Source organism: Ambystoma mexicanum, chromosome 14 (genome assembly GCF_040938575.1).
Source record: "Ambystoma mexicanum isolate Mex_15411 chromosome 14, UKY_AmexF1_1, whole genome shotgun sequence".
In the NCBI taxonomy this organism is placed as follows: domain Eukaryota; kingdom Metazoa; phylum Chordata; class Amphibia; order Caudata; family Ambystomatidae; genus Ambystoma; species Ambystoma mexicanum.
In genome coordinates this window covers 94,508,500-94,530,309 of record NC_090940.1, presented here as the reverse complement: position 1 = coordinate 94,530,309, position 21,810 = coordinate 94,508,500, and the positions used below count along the sequence as shown (strand labels likewise).

The following is a 21,810-nucleotide window of genomic DNA, read 5'->3' as shown; positions in this document are numbered from 1 at the left end:
GCCTTGAGGAAAGATGTTAATCGCCCCCTGACCGGGGAGACATGGGAGGGGACCTGGACTTGGTGGTAATTTCTGACCAGAGGCTGTGGCTCCTGTGGGATTGGGGCCTCTGCCTCTACCTTTGCCGAGTTTCTGACCCCTTGGGGGGTAGCAAGTAGAGCTTCCGGATGCTTGATTCGTGTTGAAGTTACCCGTGCCGTAGTTGTTCTGACCGGCACGGGCTTGTCCTCGAAAGGACCGCCGAGAATTATTACCCCTCTGGGAGGAGGGTTTTTGTGTAATCTGGTGCAAAGACCTAATAGTCTCGTGCTCCTTCTTGGGCGTCTCCAACGCTTCATCCACTGCTTTCCCGAAGAGGTTAGTCTCCTCAATGGGTTTATTAATGAGGGAGGCCTGAGTCTCCGGTCTGAAGCCCGATGTACGCAGCCATGCATGTCTTTTCAGAAGAGTACCTTGTGCAAGAGACCTGCCTGCTGTTTCTGCAGTGTCCAGGGTGTTTTTCACCACATTCTGGTTAACCAGTTTTCCCTCCGAAACAATGGCGAAAAGCTTTGTTCTGGCGGGTTCAGGAACCTCCTGGAGGCCTTCTTGGAGTAAGTTACATTGGGCATCAGCATAGCTTGCTAATAGTATTATTAGCAACCCGAATGGTGTATGCAGCTGCTGATGTCACACGTTTGCCCAAGGCATACAACCTTTTAGTCTCCTTGTCCGGTGGGGATTCTCCCGTGGCAAGGGGTACCCCTGCTCTCTTTCGAGTGGTAGTCACTACCAGTGAGTCTGGGATGGAGTGCCCTTTGATATACAGAGGGTCGGTAGGAGAAGGCCGAAATTATTTTTCGACTCTTGGGTTCACTGCCGGTGTCTGAACAGGTGTGACCAAAGAGGGAGTTACCCGTCTCTTGACAAAGTTAAGGAGGAGGATGGATTGACTCGCTGGAGGTTTTTCTTTAATAATATCCTCCACAAAATCCTGCTCCGGTACCACCTCTTGAGTGGCAATTTTGAGGAACTATGCCGCTTTTTTCAACATGAAGTTGAAAGCCATTTGGTCATACACAGGGGAGGCCTGGCGAGCCGGGGTGGACAGAGGAGAATCCAGGCACAAAATATCAGCGTCCTGATCTTGTTGTGTCCAAGGGTTTTCACCTTCCTGCTGGATTTCCTCCCAGTTGTCCGTCGTGCCCTGTTGATCATCCTCATAGTTTTCGAGAAAAAGGAAGCTTATATATATATATATATATATATATATATATCTCTATAAGTATCCATATGTATCACGTCTTCTTGCTGGAAAACCGGAGACTGATCTACTTGAACCTGGGGGTTAGGGTCTACCCGTGCTTTTTTCGGGGGCGAATGATCAAGAAAGGATAATCCGCTCCAGCCGATCCATACAACCTTTGAATTTTTCTGCAGTCCATTTAGAGGACCCAAACGGGCCGGTGCGAGTAGAAGTGACATTCTCCGCACATTGGCGTCGACGGGAACCTCCAAGGGTGTCGTAGAGAGTCTCTTGACTAACTACGTAAGTCCCATCGGAATCGGGAATCCAATCCGCCGATAACTTTTCCGCGGATTGACCCATAACCTTCGGCGGGACCGGGATAAGACCCACCGCCGCTGCGATTCTTCCGATGCTACTTTGGATAGTCGCCCAAGCGTTGTGAGAAAAAGGCTCCGATGATTTGTCAGCAATAGAAATACCGTCCGTGCCACAATGAGGTTTAGCGGGCGGGTTTCTGGGTAGAGGCCTAGTCATCGTTTTTGGGCCTACTGAGGCCTTGGAACTCGTCGAAGCGTCGGGCTCCCGACTTTCGACGTGTGTAGGATTAGGAGTAGCGCCCTTGGTCTGTCTTGGTTGCCCAGTCGCCATGCGCTGCTTCAAATGCGGGGAAGGCCTTGGATCAGAGCGATCCGAGGGAACCGGCGAAGACTTTGTCGGCCCCGTTGGCGCTTTCGCGTTTTTCGATGAAGGCGTCAAAATTGGCGTAGGGGTTGTGTGCTTAGTGTGATGCGATTGTACGCCCCGGTCGCCGGGTGTGGTCCTTGTAGCAAGACCAGAGTCGAGTCTGGAAGGGTCGGGGACGGGCGCTGCGGATCTAGAAGTGTCCGCCTCAAGGTCTATAACATCCGCGTTGGACGTTTGGTCATCCGAAGTATCGCCGTCACTTTTGGCTGGTATGGCGGTGGGGGAGGGGGGGGGCTCCACCTGTGACATGCCGTACGCGGCCCACCGCTTTACACAGCGCTCCTTAAGGGTCTTGGGCCGAAGGAGTTTGCATGCCGCACACCGCTTCTCGTCGTGCTCTAGGCGGAGACAGGCGTTACACGTCCTGTGTTCGTCCTTCCAAGGATATCTGACCCTACACTTAGGGCAGAATCTAAAAGGAGTCCTTTCCATAGCAAAAAGGAAGGATGACCAAACCGAAAGGGAAAAGAGGGGAAAGGAGGAAAGACATACTAAACAATATGGCCACCCCGACCACACTCTCCCTACTGTATAGGTCGGCCAGAGGGCCCGACCACGTAGACAATCCGGCCGCCGGATCTTAGGCGCCGAAATCCACAGCCGTAGACGATTCCTCCGTAGTCTTCGTCGAAGTTGTTGTTATTGGCGAAGTGACTTAACGGGGAATAAATCGACAATTCGGTAAAGATAAACAAGGTCTCTAGTAAGAGCTCTGCTATAGGGCGACCAGCTATCGGGACGGAAAAAAACAATCTGAGGGACCTCGGCGCGTGAGGGTTTTGGGTACTACACACGTCACAATAGGGATAGTATTATAGACATGCCTATGCCGACGTCCCCTTTCGGTCCTCGAAAGACAAGATGCAATACTCCACGGTTACCACTGGATGTCGGACCATATGCACAGCATGTGATTCTAAGCAGATTAACACGCATCAGAATGTATAGTATTATAAAGGCACCACCATGACCTACACTGACAGGTACATGTACAAGTTAAGCAACTTTGGCTTGAAATAGCAAAAAGTACCACAACGGTTTATTCCAAGAATATTGCAGGCTCACAGAGCAGGTTCGGGAACATAGGGGGATCTTACTACAATAGTGAAGGGAAATGCTGGACTATGACGCTGCTGGTCAGATATCATCAACACCTGAGACCCTCCGATGGCCACGAGGGGCTCTTGAGGGCCACTTTATTCCTGCAGAGAGAGAATACTAAAATAGAAGTTTTCTGAGGGGCCTCAATTGCTTCTGTGTCCATGACCTCCACAATCTTTAGGATGGCTCTGTGCTGGTGCACTGGATGCGGAACGCCAGCCTACAGGTGGCTGCAAACCCAAGAAGACACTGACGGATGACTCCAAAAAAGCCACAGGAGAGTGTGCATGCCGTACAATGAGCTCGCTGCCACAGCAGTTTCCCCCAAGTGGTGTGAACGTCTCCCTGGACTCCCCTGCATTCCTTCTCAATGGCGGAAACGCTCCTGGCATACATAATCTGGCATTACAAGTCTCGCCTTCCCTGCATGCCTTCAGACAAAAGCGAAACACTCCCGTCATAAGAGGTCCACCATAACAAGCATCGCCTCGCCCATTTTCCTGTTCGTATTCAGACAATAGAAGACAGCTCCTGGCATACATGGTCCTCCATTACAAGCCTTGCCTTCCCTGCACACCGTCTGACAACAGAGGACCATTCCTGGCATATCTGATCAGCCTCTACAAGCTTGGTGCGAAGGTGTTGTGCGCGTGTTTTCACCTGCACGCTGCTTCATGGATCCTCTCTTCCTGTTGCTTCTGCTACTGGCTCATTCCTCCTTTCCCAAGCTTTAAAGGGGCTTTCTCCTCTACTGAAGACTCAAGCTAGGCCTCTAACCTCTCAGCCCTACCTTTAGTGGTGTAACCGGTCAGACTTCTCCACTAGATCTGCGACCTTCTAGGTTCCTCTGGAGGAATGACTGTCTTTGAAAATAATGATGTGCATAACCAAAGGGGTGCACTGATCCCCTAGGAGAAAGAGGGGAGTTACTATAAGTAAATATTTGTATTATATTGTATTTGGGTGCCTTCTTGACTTTCTGAAATGAAATAGATTGGGGTGGGGCCGGGGGGTCTCTATTCTATCATTTGCCACTGCCATTTGTGAAATGCAGGACTTGTCTCCCTGTGGTATCTGGAAGCCCGCCCCACCCCACAACGAACAGATTGCAGAATCAACTGGGAATAAGTGAGTGAAACACCGAGCCAAAAACAGTGTTCAGCGTAGTCTGGGCAGGATCTGCTAAAGAGTCAAGGCCCTGCTCAAGGATTTGTACTCCTAGGTGTAAAGTTGAATTATCAAACGGTGCAGGTGAACAGCGATAACAGCAAGGGTCTGCGTCAGAAGAATAGGCTGAATTTAGGTTATGTGTCTGACAAGTGAATGTCAAAGTTCAACTAAATCCAAACAGGGGATTCACAGACCATAGCCTTCTAATTCCAACCAGCTGGGACCGTCATGCATTTCGCCATTGTTAGGAGCAGAGACTAGGGAGGCCTTCAAGGTGCCCCAGCTCCGGTGGACATTTTGGTTAGAGTGACAGAAGAACTGTAAAAACCTGGATCATGGAATAAAGCCGAGGCACTGGGCCCAGCTCACAAGCCGTTCGGCCAGCAGGAGCATCTTGGACCCAATGATAGTTGCCCTGCGTTACTATAAGCAACTCCCAGGAATACATGGAGATTTCTGCCACTCAACAATCAAACTGGGCCTGCTAGACTGAAAAGGAAGGTGTGCCACTCCTTGATAAAGGAAGAGGCGGAAGCCACCAGCCTTTTGAAGCCATGGTGACGTCTTGGAATCGTGGCTTGTTAGTGTTGAAAGTCACGCTGTGTCTGTAGACTTTGTTTTGGCAGATTACTTAGGTCTGTAGTTTTGAAAGGCCTGGGCAGGTCACAATGACCTGGAGGGCGAGGCAGCCCCAGCTAAGGAAAAGAAACAAAGTATTTGGCACAGAGTGAGGACTGCATAGACAGAGCTAAGAGCATTTTCATCAAAGGGAAGTGCACTCAACTGGTCCATCAGGTCTTGTATGATGGGTGATGAACACAACCATGAGCACCTTTGGAAGGAAGCGTCGGCCACCACTGTTCTAGCAGGCGTCCAAGTCTCACACAAGTGCTGCCCTGCCAGCGGACTACATCCAATGAGGAAACAGAACTACTCACAGACAAGGACCATACACCTGCTATTCTTTCTGTGTCCGGCCAGGACATGGTGGCGGGCCACACTTTCATTCTGTATACCTTGAATGCTTCAAGCCTTGGACTCTTTACCAGAAGATTGTGAGCTGAAAGAGCCCAGCAGCGGTGGCCACCCTCAACTATGCCGAACGGATGGCCTCACCCTGCAGTCTCAAGCTTCCTTTCCAGAATCAGGACGGTCCCATTTCCAATAGAAAAGATGGTTTCCAAGTGTTCAAAAACCCTCCTTTACTTTCCCTGCCTGGGTAGCTTTGGGTGTACATACTCTAGAGTTAATCGCATTCTGCCATTCCATCTCCTTTTCTGCTTGAAATACAATTCAATGCAACAGTTATACCGCAAAACAAACTACTGCAAATACAACTAACTGAAATGTGGGTAATAAGGAAAAGGGTACTGTCCAGATTTGGCTTGGAGTGGTCTTATGTCTGAAAGCCACGCACAAAAGATCACACCACGGATTGCAGCACAAAAGGTGGCACTCCCGCAGGTGCAACCTTTTGTGCGCGGTCCTCTCCCCTTCCTTGTCACGGCCCTCCCATCCACGAACTCCCACCCACTACGCAGCACGCTCCGCACCTCGCAATCTGCCACTGCCAACTTACCTGCTGCGAGCTCTGGACTCTAGCGCCCTGGTTTCCTTCTGGGAGGAAGGATAGCTCAGGGGCAATGCGTTTGATTGGAATTAAAGAAACGCAGAGCAACACAGGTTTGAATCCCTCGCTTAGAAACCACTGGTTGGTATTAAGTGCCTTATAAATGAACAATTATTATAAATTCTGTGTTCTGCAGAGCGCATACCCTGGTAGCCCGGGGGACAGCAGGCCACTCTTTTGTGACCCGGGCTTCCGATTACACGCTCTGCAAACTGTGGGTGCCCCCACTCATAGATCCATATGGGTGTGTGTCGAGACCCACTACGAGGTAGCCAAAGATGTTGCACACCTAGTGTTGTAGTGCTTGAGAGGGAGAAGTCTCCTGGTGTAGAACTGGGTCGGAGCTTCTGGAAAATGCACTCGACTGAGTGCCTCGCCGGCAGTGAGCCGTGAAGGAGAGGAATCCTGCAGGGCGGGTCGCTGTGTCTGTATCCGAGCGGGAAACAAAGTAGTACAGCGCTGGTCAGCGTCTGTATTCAAAAGCAGAAAGGCCAGGCCCAAACGCGTGTCCAGAACGACCCAGATGAATCAGACTACCTTAGATGGACTGAGCCGGAACTACAGAGAGCACGCTTGAATGTTAGTTGCCCACGTAGAGAAAGATGTAAATGTGCTCCCTCCTGAGATGAGTGGCCACCACGGCCACCCGCTCAGTGAATTATTCAGGGTCCGATGACAGACCGAAGGGTTGGACCACCAACCGGGAGTGGGTGGTGCCAACCATTAAAGTTAGGAGCTTCCTGTTCTTCCGATGTATCAGCACATGAAAGCAGAAGTCCAGAAGATCTAGGGTCTGAGGGATCTAAGGAAGGGTGACCTTGCAGGCATAAGTTCAGTAGCTGCAGAGTGATGATGGATCACAGACCTAGACCTCTTTCCCCACCAAAATCAAATGGGAGTACCATCCCTTCCCATCTCAAAAGCAGGCACAAGTTCCATCACGGCTTTCTACAGGAGTTGGGAAATGTCCTGCTGCAGGAGGTCATATGGGAGAGGGGAGGGCAGTCCAGGTGGCAATAGAGAAAAAGGAAGGTGATAAGCCTGAGAAACAACCTGAAAGGACTAGTCATCAGAAGTGGTGTCCATCCACTCATGGAGGAATAGGGACAACATCATAGCAACAGAGAAGTGCTTTGAAGGGATCTATTTGATCACTGCATGCATGAATGTCGACTTCGAAAAGACAAAGTGCGGAAACGGAGGCCCGTCGTGATCGAACCTTATGTTTTTTCTAAAACATAACAGGGAGCTTTTAGAACTAAGCGGATGATAAATTAAATAGGAGGCATAGTCATAGTAAGAAAAAGCAACTTGCCGAAAACAAAACACTCGAAAGGCAACTACTGCGCAATGTAATGTTAGCCGACAAGGGTATATTATAAATGTTGCCTATTGTATCTTGATCCAAATAAAGCCTTTATATAGATTACTTATCATTTTCTTAAACCTCGACCATGGGAACTTGAAAACGGAGGATATTCCCGGGTTCGCCTAAATTGGCCGAAATTGCAAAAGATTTTGGTACAGGTGTAGAACTTTGTGCTTGACACTTTAAACAAGCGGGGGGGACCCCCATCAACCATATTCCCCTTTGGAAGGAGACTTGGAGGAGTGACTGCGTGGTAAACCGCTGCAACCCCCAATCCCCTTTTGAAAGAAGACGTGGAGGAGCGACTGCAGGGACCAAGATTCAATAAATCTGCCGGAATACCCCCCAAATAAATAACCCTTTCCACCACTTGGTCCGGCGTAATTTCTGCCAGATTACAAGTGGTGGTGGTGGTGGTGGTGGTGGCGGTGTAATTCTCCATTTATTTTGGTTCCATTGGACCTATTGGGGCTTTTTATTTGCGGAATTAATGTGGTTAATCCGCCAATTTTGCTGATTTTTCGGCCTTGAGTTTGAGGATTTACTTCCAGGGATTTTCTGGAGGCAGATCCTCCACTCCAGGCCCCATATCGTAATTTAGCAATTTGGTAAAGTTGGCGCTAACTGAGTTGCCACCAACTTTACCACTTACCACCAAACTCGTAATGAGGCCATATGTGCATAGTCTAAAGACTTTTCAGCGTTCCACAAAAGGATAGTAATGTAAAAGAGAAGGAACAGTTCAACCAACACCCTTTGTTTTTTTTAAATCACAACTAGCTGATGGTTCCTCCAAAGAAAATATAGGCCTGTGCCCTGCAAATGGCAATGCTTCAGTCAGATGACAGGCAAAGGCCAATCTTGAGGTATTAAAGTTACATGTTTTGGGGTACAACAGGCTATTAGGACAGAGGAAGATGATGCAGCTATGTACTAAAACTTGCACTCTTTCTACTGGGATAGGATACTGTAGTTTTTCTGGACTTTTATGTACATTTTCAAATGCTTGAGGTACTGAAAAATGTATGTGTGTCCTTTGGTAGCATACGCTAAATCTCCAGCTGAGGAATGTTTTTCAAATGTCTTGAAATAAAGTACCTGCATTTTTCCTGATGACATTTACATTCCAGTGAGTCGTATCATAAGTGAGGTCACATGTGATGTCATCGTTGGCGTCATTAGCGTGCTCATGGGCCATTAAATGAGAAAGCTCAGAGATAAAGTGGAGTAGCTTCCAACACTTGTTGAATTTTAGGATTTGTTGCATTGAACTGGAACTTTTAACATCACTTGAACTTATGTTTGTTCGCTGAATTTGAAAGGTTATGATATGCTTCAATCCTCCTGCAGTAATAAAAATGTTTAATTTTGATATCATAAAAAAAAAAAAAAAAAAAAAGATTCTATATTTTTGGCTAATACCCTTTGACGGACCATATAAAGGGGTTTTCAACCAAGGCAGCAGGGGATGAGCGATCCATGGAGTTGTCAATGTTGCGTCTAGGTGCACCTCTACCAGGGCGGTTGTAATGCCGCAGTTGTTTTTTCCTTGGAACATTTGCTGGATTGCCAAACCAGTGGACTTGGCTGTCCCCATCCAAGGCTATGTCTGAGAGCTTAACATGTACATTGGGCACAAATACCAGGAATGTCCCCACCAGAACAATAACATTCCACATGGTGTGGGAAAATGTGGCAAGAGTAAAAAAGGTAGTCACCCTCCACCGCCGCCAGGAGTCAATAAAATGTGGCTAAATGCATCCAGTTTGTTATTCTCCTCATCAGGGAGCAAGCTGGGAAAGACTGCAGCTTTTGCACCCTCTTTGGAAGCCTGAACCATCAGGAGTAGGGTGGCTAGAAAGCAACACCAGATCCAAGAGTGTAGGTCATGGTTTCCTTCCAAAGCCTTTGACCACAGCAAGAGTCGAGGCTAATGGACATGAACGCGTCTGAAATGGTCAGATTAAAGGAGAAGATGGCCTCCTTGAGAGGGTCTTGCTACAGGTTGTCCGTTAGATAAGGTTGCACCTTGATGACAGAGCATAGTGGTACCTAGGCATTTAACAGCATTGGCAATGGGCTTTTGATAAAGGTACAATGACCTGTGATGGGTAATGTGGCAAGGCCACTGGCATCCCAGAGGTCAGAAGCCAAGTTGATTAAGTCCACATTCAGTTTACAGTATTGCTCTGGAAAGTCTCCCAGTTCAGTCTCCTTAAGAGACTCGGAGCAAAAGGGCACGGTCACCAATCTCATCAAAAATATGATCCAATGAGGCCAGACATTCTGATCTGGAGGCAGTGGCCAATTTCAAGCTCTTGCTCTTCCTCTTCCAAGCGCCAGGGATACTATCCTGGAAGGTAGAGCACCACGGCACTGAAGGAGAGCAGAAGCTTCCACGCCCAAGGCCTTGACCAAGCTCCCGGGCATGCAATAGTGGGCCAACGGAGGTACTCTACTGATCTTAGAAGGTGCACTTGTGCCACCACCATCACCGGGGCCGAAATTGTGAGGTCATGACCAAGAGGTCTAGCATCTTTTGCCAGAATCTGTCGCTCTAGCCCTCGTTAAGTGGTAACCTCCCAAGTGTAAGAGGGGATTCCTTGAAGGCTGACTTATAGTAGCGATAGTGAAATGTATCTTTTTTCACATTCTCGGGTCTTGTCTCCTTTTAAGGCCGAAGGCTCCCTCCTATGCAGCATGGGACTTTGCCCACTATCCTGGAGTGCTGTAAAGACCTTAGCGACCCACTCCCAGACATCCTTGGGGGAGGAAGGATAGTTCAGGGGCAACACGTTTGTCTTTGAAGCAAAGCCAACGTGCTGCAACACAGGTTCGAATCCCGACCCTGCACTTAGAAACCACTCGCTGGTATTAAGCATGTTATAAATGAAAATAAAATTAAAAAAGAATCCTTAGCGTGCATCGAGTGGCAGAAGTGACAATCGTTGGGGTCATGATGATCTGGTCCCAAACACCAAACACAGCACCTGTGCAGGCCCATAGCGCTCAGGGCTTCCCAGCATTAATAAAACCCACGGCCTTATGTAGGGACATGACACAGGTCAAAATTCGAGATAGCAGTGACGTTCCAAAGCAGCACCTGCGAATGCAGAAAAAATGAACTGAGGTTCTGGGGCGCAACCAACTCCACAGAGATGGACCAGGATGTCACATCCAAACTCATGGGTGCCAATGATCCAGAGAGAAGCCAGACTTTAGGAATCTATGGGAGGAAGAAATCCATTAGAATAAAGATTCAGAGAAAACTATTCAGAAGAGGTCCATGATTAACCCTTTCACTGCTGAACTCCGTGGGGTGCAGACTGCCATTGCCATGTTTGCCGGGACCTGAAGGGTAGGGCACACAAACCAACTCCTAATTTTGGATGTATGCATTTGTTTTAGGGGCAAAATGAAACACCATTTTTTTGCAAGCAGAGTTGAAGAGCAGAAGACTTTAGTTTCATGGGCGGATAGGAAACTGAGAACTATGGAAGTCCGAGAGTGTGTACAGGAAACACTCCTCTAGCAGTTAGCAATAAGGCAACGTTTGATCTGGTTCTTGCCAGGTCCAAAATATTGTGGAGTCTCCATATTAGCTGTAGCGTTAAGGCCATTGCGATAAGAATTACTCCATTGCTGACTTCTGTAGGAGTGCGCCCTGAACAGGATTCCATTTTCCTCCAATTTTTTGCAACGGTTTGTAATTTGGCTGGTGTATTTTTTTTAAACAAACATTCCTTTCGAATATATTAAAAAAGAAAAATATTGCTTTTAATCCCATGAGGGCAGAGCCTGGACCCTCAGAATGTGACCTTTAGTTCTAAGGGTTGCGATGCACTGGAAAAGGCAGATACTTGCCCCGTGTATATGGAACCTCTTTTATATGCCCCCACTCGCCATTGCTACCGCTGACACCCCAACTCATCCCAGGCCTGGCGTCCTAGTTAAATGTATCCTCTACAGTTGAATGCAACCCAAGGTTGATTCACGTCTTCCTATTGAGTACATAACGATTGTCATCAAAAAGAAGTTCTACATAGAAACGTGAAATAATGACGAGTTCCTAGCAATGAATATGCAGGATTATCAAGCACCGACCCCCCAGTGCTACTGATGGTTGTGTGGACTCACCTCCTTGCAAAGACTCGCGTATGTCCCAAATCAAGACTCTGCCATCATCGGATGAGCTGGCAAAGACGTTGTCGTTCACAGGACTGACGGAGAGTCCGTACACGGCATCTTCGTGCGAGAACACATCCATTGATGCACCACTAGTGTGAAGACAAAAAACAGCCATTATTATTAAATATACATACACATGCAGACATACACAATATTACATCATCCGGTGCACTTAGACATGAGCAGAAGGCCACACCAAACCTTTTAAATGGCCAGCCAAGGGCAACCGAGTCTTGCCGCATGCCAACGTCCTATTATGTACTACTATTATGTGGAAGGATGCAAGGGTAGTGGGTGTGGTTGGCACTAAGGCATAGCATTACAAAAAATATCGATTTTCTAGTAGAGGCTGGTTTCTTAATGAGAAGCAATACCCAAGCGATGGATGGATGGATGGATGGATGGATGGATGGATGGATGGATGGATGGATGGATGGATGGATGGATGGATGGATGGATGGATGGATGGATGGATGGATGGATGGATGGATGGATGGATGGATGGATGGATGGATGGATGGATGGATGGATGGATGGATGGATGGATGGATGGATGGATGGATGGATGGATGGATGGATGGATGGATGGATGGATGGATGGATGGATGGATGGGAGTTCTGCAGACTGTGCTCCCTCAGATGATGAAGGAAGAGGGAATGGATGGACCCGTACAAAGTGATGGGGTCCGTTTAATGACATCGGCTGGGCCACAGCAAAATACTTTTTTAGATGTCGAATTGGGCACAATTAAACGGTTTTCCCTCTCCAAAGTCTAGAACAGGACAAATAAAAAAATGCATACCTTTCCACATCATGCAGAATAACTTGCTCATCGTTTCCTAAAGTGAGAAAATAAGTGAATTTACGGGGATTAGTCCACAGAATTGCAAAAGCATGCTTAATCCTAACATATCCTGATAGTTACCATCCTCATTCCCACAATGCATTTCTCTAGAGCCCCACCCAGCCCCCTGCCCCTGATCCGGTGAGTGCTCTGTGGCTAACCTCTTCCTCGCCACCTACCTCCAGTGAAAAGGCAAAGGGAGCTACACATGTCCACTCGCCACTAGCCATTGGCGAGTGATTAGTGATTTTTGGCTAGCAATAACCGCACTGCCTTCGTGTAGACTAGAGCATTGACTTTTTGGGCTTGACCCATACACCGCAGACATGCAAAACGGTTTAGACTTATAGGTAGGAAAAATAGGGCCCTTCTTTTCTGTGTGGACCTCTCCTAGGCCTCTCCTTGGTTTGCACCCCGAGTAATTATCTAAAAATGATGGCCTTCAGCAGTCCCTCCAGGGTCGTCATATGTGTCCCCTTTGTTCTTTGGCCTTCATGAACAAACACCAATCCCCAGCAGTCGCTGCAGGGGGCGCGAATGCATCACGCAGTGGTGTATTCAAGGGCGGGGGGGGCGATCTTTTTAGATTTCTCTTACCTGCGCCCGGAGCACTGTTACCACCGCTGCATACCGTCCAATATTGGCACAGGTGTTTAACGTGGGTTTAAAGCGATAATCAACTTCTATATTACACGTGCAGAGATTGCCATGGGGTGAATGAATAACAAAACCTGCCTGGTGCCTTAAGGCAGCATCACTTTAAATGTGGGGGTCGGGACATTGGGAGTTTGCCACAGCGGGGGTTTGCCCTTGCCGTATTGCGCTGAACGGCTTCTGTAAAATCACATGTTTATAGTGATACAAAAGAATGACATTTCAAAGCTCGATATAGTCACGATAAATGTCCAACATCTTCCACAAACAGCATTTATTTCCTTAAAAGGCCACTGACATCATAAAACGGCACGGGCGGAAGCTGTGAGGCTACAGCATCGCTACTACTCCTCAGGAGGATAGCTCAGGAGCAAAGTGCTCGCCTGGGAAGCAAGACGACGCAGAGCAACACAGGTTCGACCCCCGGCTCCGCTAAGAAACCTCTGGGTATTAAGCGCGTTACAAATAACATGATATCATATACGCACAACGACCAAGACAGCCAGATCAGAGAACGGGTTATACCCTGGCTTGCAGCAGTGCGTCCGCGCATGAGCTTAAAAGGTGGTTACTCTGCATGCACCTGAGCACGCTTCCCGATGTGTAATGGTCAGTCATCCATAACGTTAACCCTATGGGTGCTAAACAAAAACCATAAACTCCTTTAGTCACGTACAAAACCAAACCCCGCATAGAGGGTCAAAGATTTAATATTTATTTTACTAAAAAGCTCATTATAGCTGGCTGATATTAATTGCTTTAGAAAACAAATGCCAAATGTGTAATGTGTATTATACTGCAACCACAACATCCCTCTAAAGTTGATTCACTGAACATTTTTTATAATATAAACTAGGGGCAAATATGCAAGTTGCAAGCTACTAGCCAGTCTTAAAAAGTCACTTGCCACCTTCATGCCGTACATTTATTTTATGTATTTATAAAGCGCACCTTCACCAGCAAGGACATCGTGACGCTAACTATATGAGATAGGGCAGAGGTCTGCAACCTGTGGCTCTCCAGATCTTTTGGACTACAACTCCCATAAGCCCTTCTAATTCAATATGCTCACTAGAGCTGCTGGCAGTTGTAGTCCAAAACACCTGGAGAGTCACAGCTTACAGACCCCTGAGAAAGGGCAACAGAGAGCCAAAAAGAAAAAAACCTAGAATGGAAACGTTTTTAAGGCACAACAAAAAGAAATATGATCCTGCATAGTTCCAGAGTAGGGCAGTCACCACCGCAAAAGGAGTGGCCCCCAGTCCTGGAACATTGAGAGCGGGGGGATATGAATAAGACAAAGGGAGACCGAGCAGATGCAACGAAATGGGACATGTGGCAAAATATAGCCTGTAAATACTCAGGCCCAGTTCCGTAAAAAGCACAGTGCACAAAGCATAGTGCCTTAAATTCCACAAGTGTCAATGAGAAGGCAATGCAATGCGGCAAGAATCGGAGAGGCCGATGCCTGAAAAGAAAAAAAAACCCCAGCAGCTATTCTGGCCACCATGTTCCAGAGAACCAGTGGGCGGAGGAGCAAATCGAGCGGCTGAGCCATGTACAGAGAATTGCAGTAATCGAGAGATCCAGCAACCATGGAAGACGCAACCACTGAGGACAAATTTGCCGGAAGAAAAGGGAGGACTTTATGTAGAACTTTAAGTTTGAAATACACTGACAGACTGAACTCACCTGTGCCTCCACAGACAGAAAAGAAACCAACTTAATTCCAAGGTTTTTAACCACCCGGAAAGGTTTAGGCAAGCGCCAAAGACCAAAAATCCGCAGTCCACAGGGAGGCACTCAAAGCAGGGCCCACCAATAAGACCTTGCTCTTACTGTCATTAAGGAGAAGCCAGTTGTCACTCATCCAGGTATTAACCGAGAGGAGGCAAGCCTGGCAGCGCGAAGCCGTAGCCTGCTGCATAATATCAAGACCTTTTAGTATCTTGGTGTCCTCTGCATAAGAATAACACCTAAGACCAAAAGTAAATGAGCTTAACCGATGGCTGAATATAGATGTTGAGAGGAGAAAGGGCCAAGCCCTGTGGAACCCCACACGAAATAGAGATGGGATCAGAAAGAAAGAGAAAGAGAACGATTGGGAACGACCCAACAGAAAGGAACGGAACCAAGCAAGGACCGGGCCGGTGATGCCCTCAGAGGAGAGCCTGTCAGCTAAAATGATCTAACAAAATCAATGCCCCAACACCACCCGGGTCCACCAGGCAAGCCAGGTCATCCACTATGGAAAACCAACACTGACTCGGTCGGTCCCCGTCCCGGGGCTGAAAACCAGATTGAACAGAATCAAGAAAGCCTGAATCCTGAAAGAAAGAACGAAGAGTAGGCATAAGATTCAAGTAACTTCAAAAAGAAAGGAAGTAAAGAAATAGGCTGAAAGTTTGAAGGAGTAGAAGAATCAAGAGAGGGTTTCTTCAATAGCGGGATCACCAATGTATGCTCGAGTGTGGAAGGAACAGAACTATTAGCAAAAGAAAAATTGACTGCAGATGACACCACTGGGCCAATAAGAGGAACCATCTTTTTCAACATTGCCAATGGTACGGGATCACAAAGAGAGGCAGATTTTAAGCTCTTAGTGGCCCAAGAACATTAACAACGTTAACAAGGGAAACATTGCCCAACCCCAAAAGGAATCGGGGGCGAAGGGGCCCTTAACCCGGCTGATGTTAAGAATTGTGACCCAGAATCAACAATTTGCTGAAAAATAGTAATAATCTTGTCCAGAAAGAAATCAGATAGAGAATCACACAAGCTTTTACATGTGCACAGCATACAGTTTCTTACTCGCCAAGAGTCATAAATCACTAGCCAAAGGTTAGTAGGGGGGTACCCATTTTACACCCTGATATACACTACCAGAATGGTCACGCCCAGTAGGCACTTTCCCCAGAGCATGGCCTTCAGCCATGTGACTGTGCACGTCCAAGACACCCATTAACATCCACTGCGGACACAGTGCACGAGGCATGGAATCTGCCAGGGCATTTCCGCATTAAAACATGACATTTGTATAGCCTTATAGACAGAGAGGGGTCGTTATCATGGGATAAATGATCCGCCAACAAGTTATGGCCAGAAGCAAAGCAGAGGACCATAAGTTAGGGAAGGGCCATAATCACATGCAATAATGACACTTCAGCAGGTCATTAGGGCTATTAATTAGCACACAGTGGCAGTCGCAATACATGCTTTGGATTTTTCATGGTGAAGTCAAAAATTGTGCTTTAAGAGTGAGTAAAGTAAACTGACAATAAGTAAATTAAATGTGGTTTTGTACTATTTAAATAACATGGTTTACTATTTTAATTGAATCTTGGTACAACTGGCACAGGCTTAATGTGAGCATGTATTAGGTGTCATGTCAAAGTAAATGGCTTCTCTATAACAAAATGAAAATGAAAGCATTTTCCAATGTTTGATCTTTCTTTTTCGTGTGTTAAATAGGATGTTGAGACAAAAAAAAGGTCCTGCCAGAGAGGAACGTCTTGTATAAACAAAAACCTGCATGGAAATTGCATGGTTTCCCCGTCTGCTTCTGAAGACAGTATGTTCAGAATCCAGTCAATACCAGTAGTTATTGACTGCACTCTAAACATTCTGATTGGCTGAGAGAAAGTCAATAACGATTTCAGTGCTATAAAGACGACATAAAATACCACATAGACTTGTTAAAAGTAAACAGCTTCTGTGCAGTAATTATTTCGATAGAACAGGGCTTCAGATAAGATTTGTAAGTTACGTTACTCCCATCACAACAGAGGATCAAAAGGACGACTCGAAGACCAGTTTGATGATTCAAGAAGTTCGATTACAATAAATAAAGTTAAGGGTTTGGGTGTCACAGGAGTCACTTAGCGGAAATTCACCAGACCATAAGTAAGTTAGGCTTCTCTGCATTCCTTCTCTCTCTCCTGCTTAGGCCTCCATCGAGACAGGAATGGTAAGTTGCTTACAGTCTTTGGGGTTTAAGTGCATTTCCTTCTGGAGTGTAGAGGTCGGTGGCTTTTGCAGAAGTGGTCAGGATGTCACACTTTCCCTTAGACAAACCTACACCACCACCCCTAGTCGCTCAGGTCGGCTAAACACGGGTCAGGCATCAGGGACTTTAAGATCTTTTCCAAGATGGCACTGGGGCCTAGGGTTGTTAGGCAGAACAACGTCTGAGGCAGTCAAGAGACCTCCCTCTGTGCTGCTCCACCTGCCAACGACGAGACTGTCGAGGAGCTCCGGTCCAGACAAGGTCCCGCTCTTGCAGCTGCTCTTCGTGGGCACATCCTGCCCCATATGTCTCCCCGCTTCCTCCTCCCTGGTCGGCTGCTTCTCTCTCCACCTTGACATTTCAACAGGCTCCGATCACTTCCTCCTCCACCCCCCTTTCCTATTCTTCCTCCATTCTGATGCTCCCCCTAATTGCTCTCAATGGTATTCTTCTCCTTTCTTGGATTGCTTCCCTGGTCCTTCATCTCTTCTCGTCTCGCCATGATGTTCTCCCCACCTCTTCTTCAGTCTTATTGCTAATTCTTCACCTCCTTTCCTCATTCTCTCTCTGCTCTTCTCTACACCTCCTCCTGTTGCTCTTAATCTCCTCTACCTCCGCATTACCTCTTCCTGTCCCCCTTGCTACTCTGCCACCCACTGTCGCTCAACTCGCGCTTCCAACTCCTGACTTCCATGCCTTTCGGTCGCCCCCTCCTGCTTTATACTCTGGCAGGAGTGCCAGAGGGGCTCCTCATTTCTTGATCGACTTTACTGTATGAATGTGACAAGCGAGCTTGGACTCTTGCCAATGGAACTAGAGACTTTCTATCTGTTGTCCTATGGAAAGCCCGCCTGAATGCAGCTACTGAGAGTGCGCTTGTTTCTGCGTGGCCCGCCATTTTAGATCCACATTGGTTGGGACCGTGGTTGCCTTGCAGATTTCAGAGCTCCTCTTTTCATGAGGTGGGAACGTAAATCATTTCTGACCTCGTGAAGGATCCCTCCCACGCGGGCAGGTTTGCATGACGTCAGTGGCCACCAAATGTGTCCGCTAAAACCACCTTTTCACAACAGAGTCCTGGGCTCAGAGGAAACCGGCGGCAGCAGCTCCTTAGACAACCGGGCCAAGGCATCATTTCCGTTTACTTTATCAAACTTGGCTATATGTTTGTATTAACCCATAAGTCCTTTCTAAATATTACAAGTAACATTTCTCCCAGGGCAACTATCAAGCTCTTGAGCTGCACAGTGGACCTCCTTGTTGGTAAGAGTCGTACACACTTCATGCCCTAGACCCGGAGCTTGCTTACTAGTGGGCACGGGTCTCATAGGGCTGCGGGAAGGGGCACCTCAGAGGTTCGAGTCCCTTCCCTGCTGAAAAGGGTCCTGCACTCAATCCGATGGAGGGAGTCAGCAGAGCCTCTGCTGGACCCAGGCTTGTTACTTTCTCTTTCCCTGCAAACTGTCCCTTCTGTATCCAGTCCCATGGCCCTTTAGGAAGTTCACTCTCTGGGGGCCTTTCCAGTCTGGCCAAATCTGGTTGGCCAGGGGTCTTCAAAGTTCTTGGAGGGGACTACAGATCTTAGGCTAGTGACAGACTGGGGAGCTTGGGGGATTCTCTGTGTACCACCTTCTGACCCTGAATCACTGAGCGGATGGTGGCTGCTGGCACTCCCCGATCCGGCCTCCAACATGGACCTTGGTCAGGCTCCCGATTTTTTGAAGTTGGGAGTAAAATATATATTTAGTCTACAAAAACAAAGTAGGTCCTATTCTGAGGAAGGATATTTTCTCTCTGAAACATATCTTCCTGCAATCATGACTTCATTGCACTTAGTAACTCATGCAAATGAATAGGTGTCCACCCTCCCTCCCCCACATGGTGGCCCCCCTCAGATCAGGCAGTACCATTGCATAGCTCCTTCCTGTGGCACTGCTCTGCTGGTACCACTGATCAGAATATATGCATGGGGATGTGTGGGTGGAAGCAGGACAGTGTAAGTGGCTGGCGCGCCGCTCATATGCAGGGCTGCCTAAATATGCTTTAAAGGGGAAACTTCAGACACACTTGTTTGTTTCCGCTACAGAGTTACTTTTTGGGGAAACACCCGAGGCCTAAGCAATCATTCGTTTTAATATGTCCGTGGGTTTTAAAGCACATTGAACGTGCATAAACAGGGCAGCGGTTCATAGTCATAATGTCGAAAAAATAATATCGAAATACAAAAATGTCGAAAAAAAAATGTCGAATGTAAAAAAGTCGAAAATACATACATATAATAGGAAAAGTCATAATTTCGAAAAAAAAATGTCGAAAAAAAAATCGAAAACCCAAAACACTTTTTTTTTTTTTTTACCCAGATAGTAACATTTATTATGGGGGGGGGTCCCCCCCCCAACCCCCCCATCCCAAACCCCTACCCCAACCCCCCCCCTCCTGCCCATCCCCCCCACCCCCATACCTTTAATTATTTTAAAAACATCTTTAATATAATATTAAATAATTAATTATTAAAAAAAACATCCCAAACCCCTATCCCCAACCCCCCCCCCATCCTCCCCATCACCCCCACCCCCCACGGAAATACCTTTAATTATTTTTTAAAAAAAAGTTTAATAAAATATTTATTATTAACATATAAAATCGAAAAAAGTCGAAAAAAAGTCGACATTTTTGTTTTTCGACATTTTTGTTTTCGACTAAATATTTTCGACATTTTGTCTTTCGAAATTATTGCATTCGACATAATGACTGGATACCCAGGGCAGCTATTGCGTTTACTAAAGAGCACACCGTGCCCCTTAATCTGAGCAGTAATGCGCCTCCTCTGCCTTCCGAGGATGGCTAGGCAGGGAAAGCCCTTAGAACTTTCCCTTAGGGCAAGGAAGGGTTTCAGAGTTTTATGATTATATTTACAGGTCATGAAGACTGGCACACCGCTATCCAGAATCTTGGATTTCCTCCTCAAAACTTCGTGATCGGGCATTTTTCATTAGTCAGTAACAGTACTAATTAATGCAATGCTGGACACAAGTTTTGAGGCTGGAAAGCCAAGATTCTGGATGTGAGACTGGCAGTAAACAGCTAAGCAGGGCGGGAAGCCCAGTAGGAATGGGGCTAGACTTACAGAGCTCAGCCAGAAGCAATACATCTGGGTGCAGAGCCATGAAGCAAAAGAACCCTTGCAGTGCTTCTGATATTACAGCCCACCTCCGCATATTACAGCAGATTGCAGACCCGCAATCCCTTTAAATCCCTCCCTTAAATGCAGAAGGTCAGATGAGGGCATCTTGCGCAAGGATGCGTATTTTAGCCAACATTATTGTGTCAGCGTGGAACCCTTAGGTTGCCCGTTTTCATTGCAATGGCTCATTTACAAACAAAAACAAACCTCAATTTATTATCTGTATTTTTATATTGCAGCTGCACGGGTGTGCCAACCAGAAGCATGTACATGGGCTAGAAAGAGTCAGCAGGCAAGGCCTGGGACAGGTGCTTTACAAGGGATTGTTGCTAGCCAGTGGCGGATGCAGGAACATGACTAAAGAGACCTGGGACAGGAGAGACACAAGGCAGAACTGGTTATTAACGGGTAAATACACACAATGTATGTAGAGAGCAGATAGGCGAGCGAGAAGGGCTAATGTAGGAGTATGGGCTAGTATTCCACTGCGCTGACCACCCCTTATCTGTTGAGTCAACCATTAAAGTTTAGACGGCATAAATAGGCTGCAAAAGATAGGGAAAAGGATAGATTCAAGCCCTACAAAACTAGATCATAACAGAACTAAAGTTTTCCCATCAGCGCCAATGCCTAATTAAGCAATATGACCCGAACAGCAGGGGCATTACCAGCTCAGGTAATGCCCCGACGGGGCCCATAGTTGCGGCAGGCATTTCTTTTTGTTCTCCCACAATGCTGCAGCGTTTTGGGACAAAATAAAAGCTTTCAGTGCCCCGGTCACGCAATTTTTGCGGGCTGGGGTAGTAATAGCAATATAACCCTTGCGTCGGGGGCATTACTGACTCTGGTAGTGCCCCAGGGCCTTCGGTAAGGCCCTCGCTTTGCTCAGGGCCTTACCTATGGGCATTACTTGAGTCGGTAATGCCCCCGCCGCTCGGGTTATATTGCTTAAATAAACACAATGGTTGTGACATTTAGAACCACTTGCGCAATCTAATGCTAATGTCTTGCTTTTCAATCTTCCAACAATGAATGAATTTTAACAAACGTCTTTAATTGTCACATTCGCGGATGATAGGTAGACTTTGCCGACACGCGTTTCGACCTTCTAAATCAAGGTCATCCTCAGGACTTTTGGAATATTGAAAATCAAGACATTAGCATTAGATTGCGCAAGTGGTTCTAAATTTCACTACCATTGTGTTGTTTATTATTAATTAGGCATTGGCGCAGATGTCAAAACTTCTTTAGTAATGTAGGAGTAGGTAGGTCAGAGATGGGCAATCCTCTGGGAACTGATCACACCTTTCTAATACCCACAGCTGCAAACGACAGTCCCAGTGACTAACAAGTGAAACTATTTGGAAAATTGGGGGATCATCTGTGGATACTTTTAGATTTCCAAACCACCAGGTTGGGCTCGACCACCACTCTGGCTACAGTTAGGAACAGAGGCCCTTTTCAGATTTATTCCATGCAGGGCCTCCCCGCAACCTGGAGGCTGCAAGACTAGGGAACATCAAATAGAGAAAAAGGGATCTTAAAGGGTGGAACAGGGAAGTGGCATGAACGTCATTCAAACTTGGTGGCCATCTTGCTCAGGCTCTGCGCATCTGTCCCACCTCTGGCATACCTCAGCCTCAGGTTAGTTTGAGGTTTTACATTAAAAATAGGGCATTGCAGGTGCTGAT

General features: G+C 47.1%; 1 protein-coding gene across 2 annotated transcripts in view; it reads right to left on the bottom strand.

The window, feature by feature from the left end:
• The window catches only part of DCAF5 (DDB1 and CUL4 associated factor 5), a 507,909-nt gene that overhangs the window by 339,214 nt on the left and 146,885 nt on the right, over nucleotides 1–21,810 (bottom strand). For both annotated transcript variants that reach the window (XM_069638590.1, XM_069638591.1), the window contains exons 3-4: nucleotides 12,234–12,270; nucleotides 11,380–11,519 (exon numbers count right to left, since the gene is read on the bottom strand). In XM_069638590.1, the coding sequence (XP_069494691.1) occupies nucleotides 11,380–11,519; nucleotides 12,234–12,270 (177 nt within the window). The remainder of the gene's footprint in view (nucleotides 1–11,379; nucleotides 11,520–12,233; nucleotides 12,271–21,810) is intronic.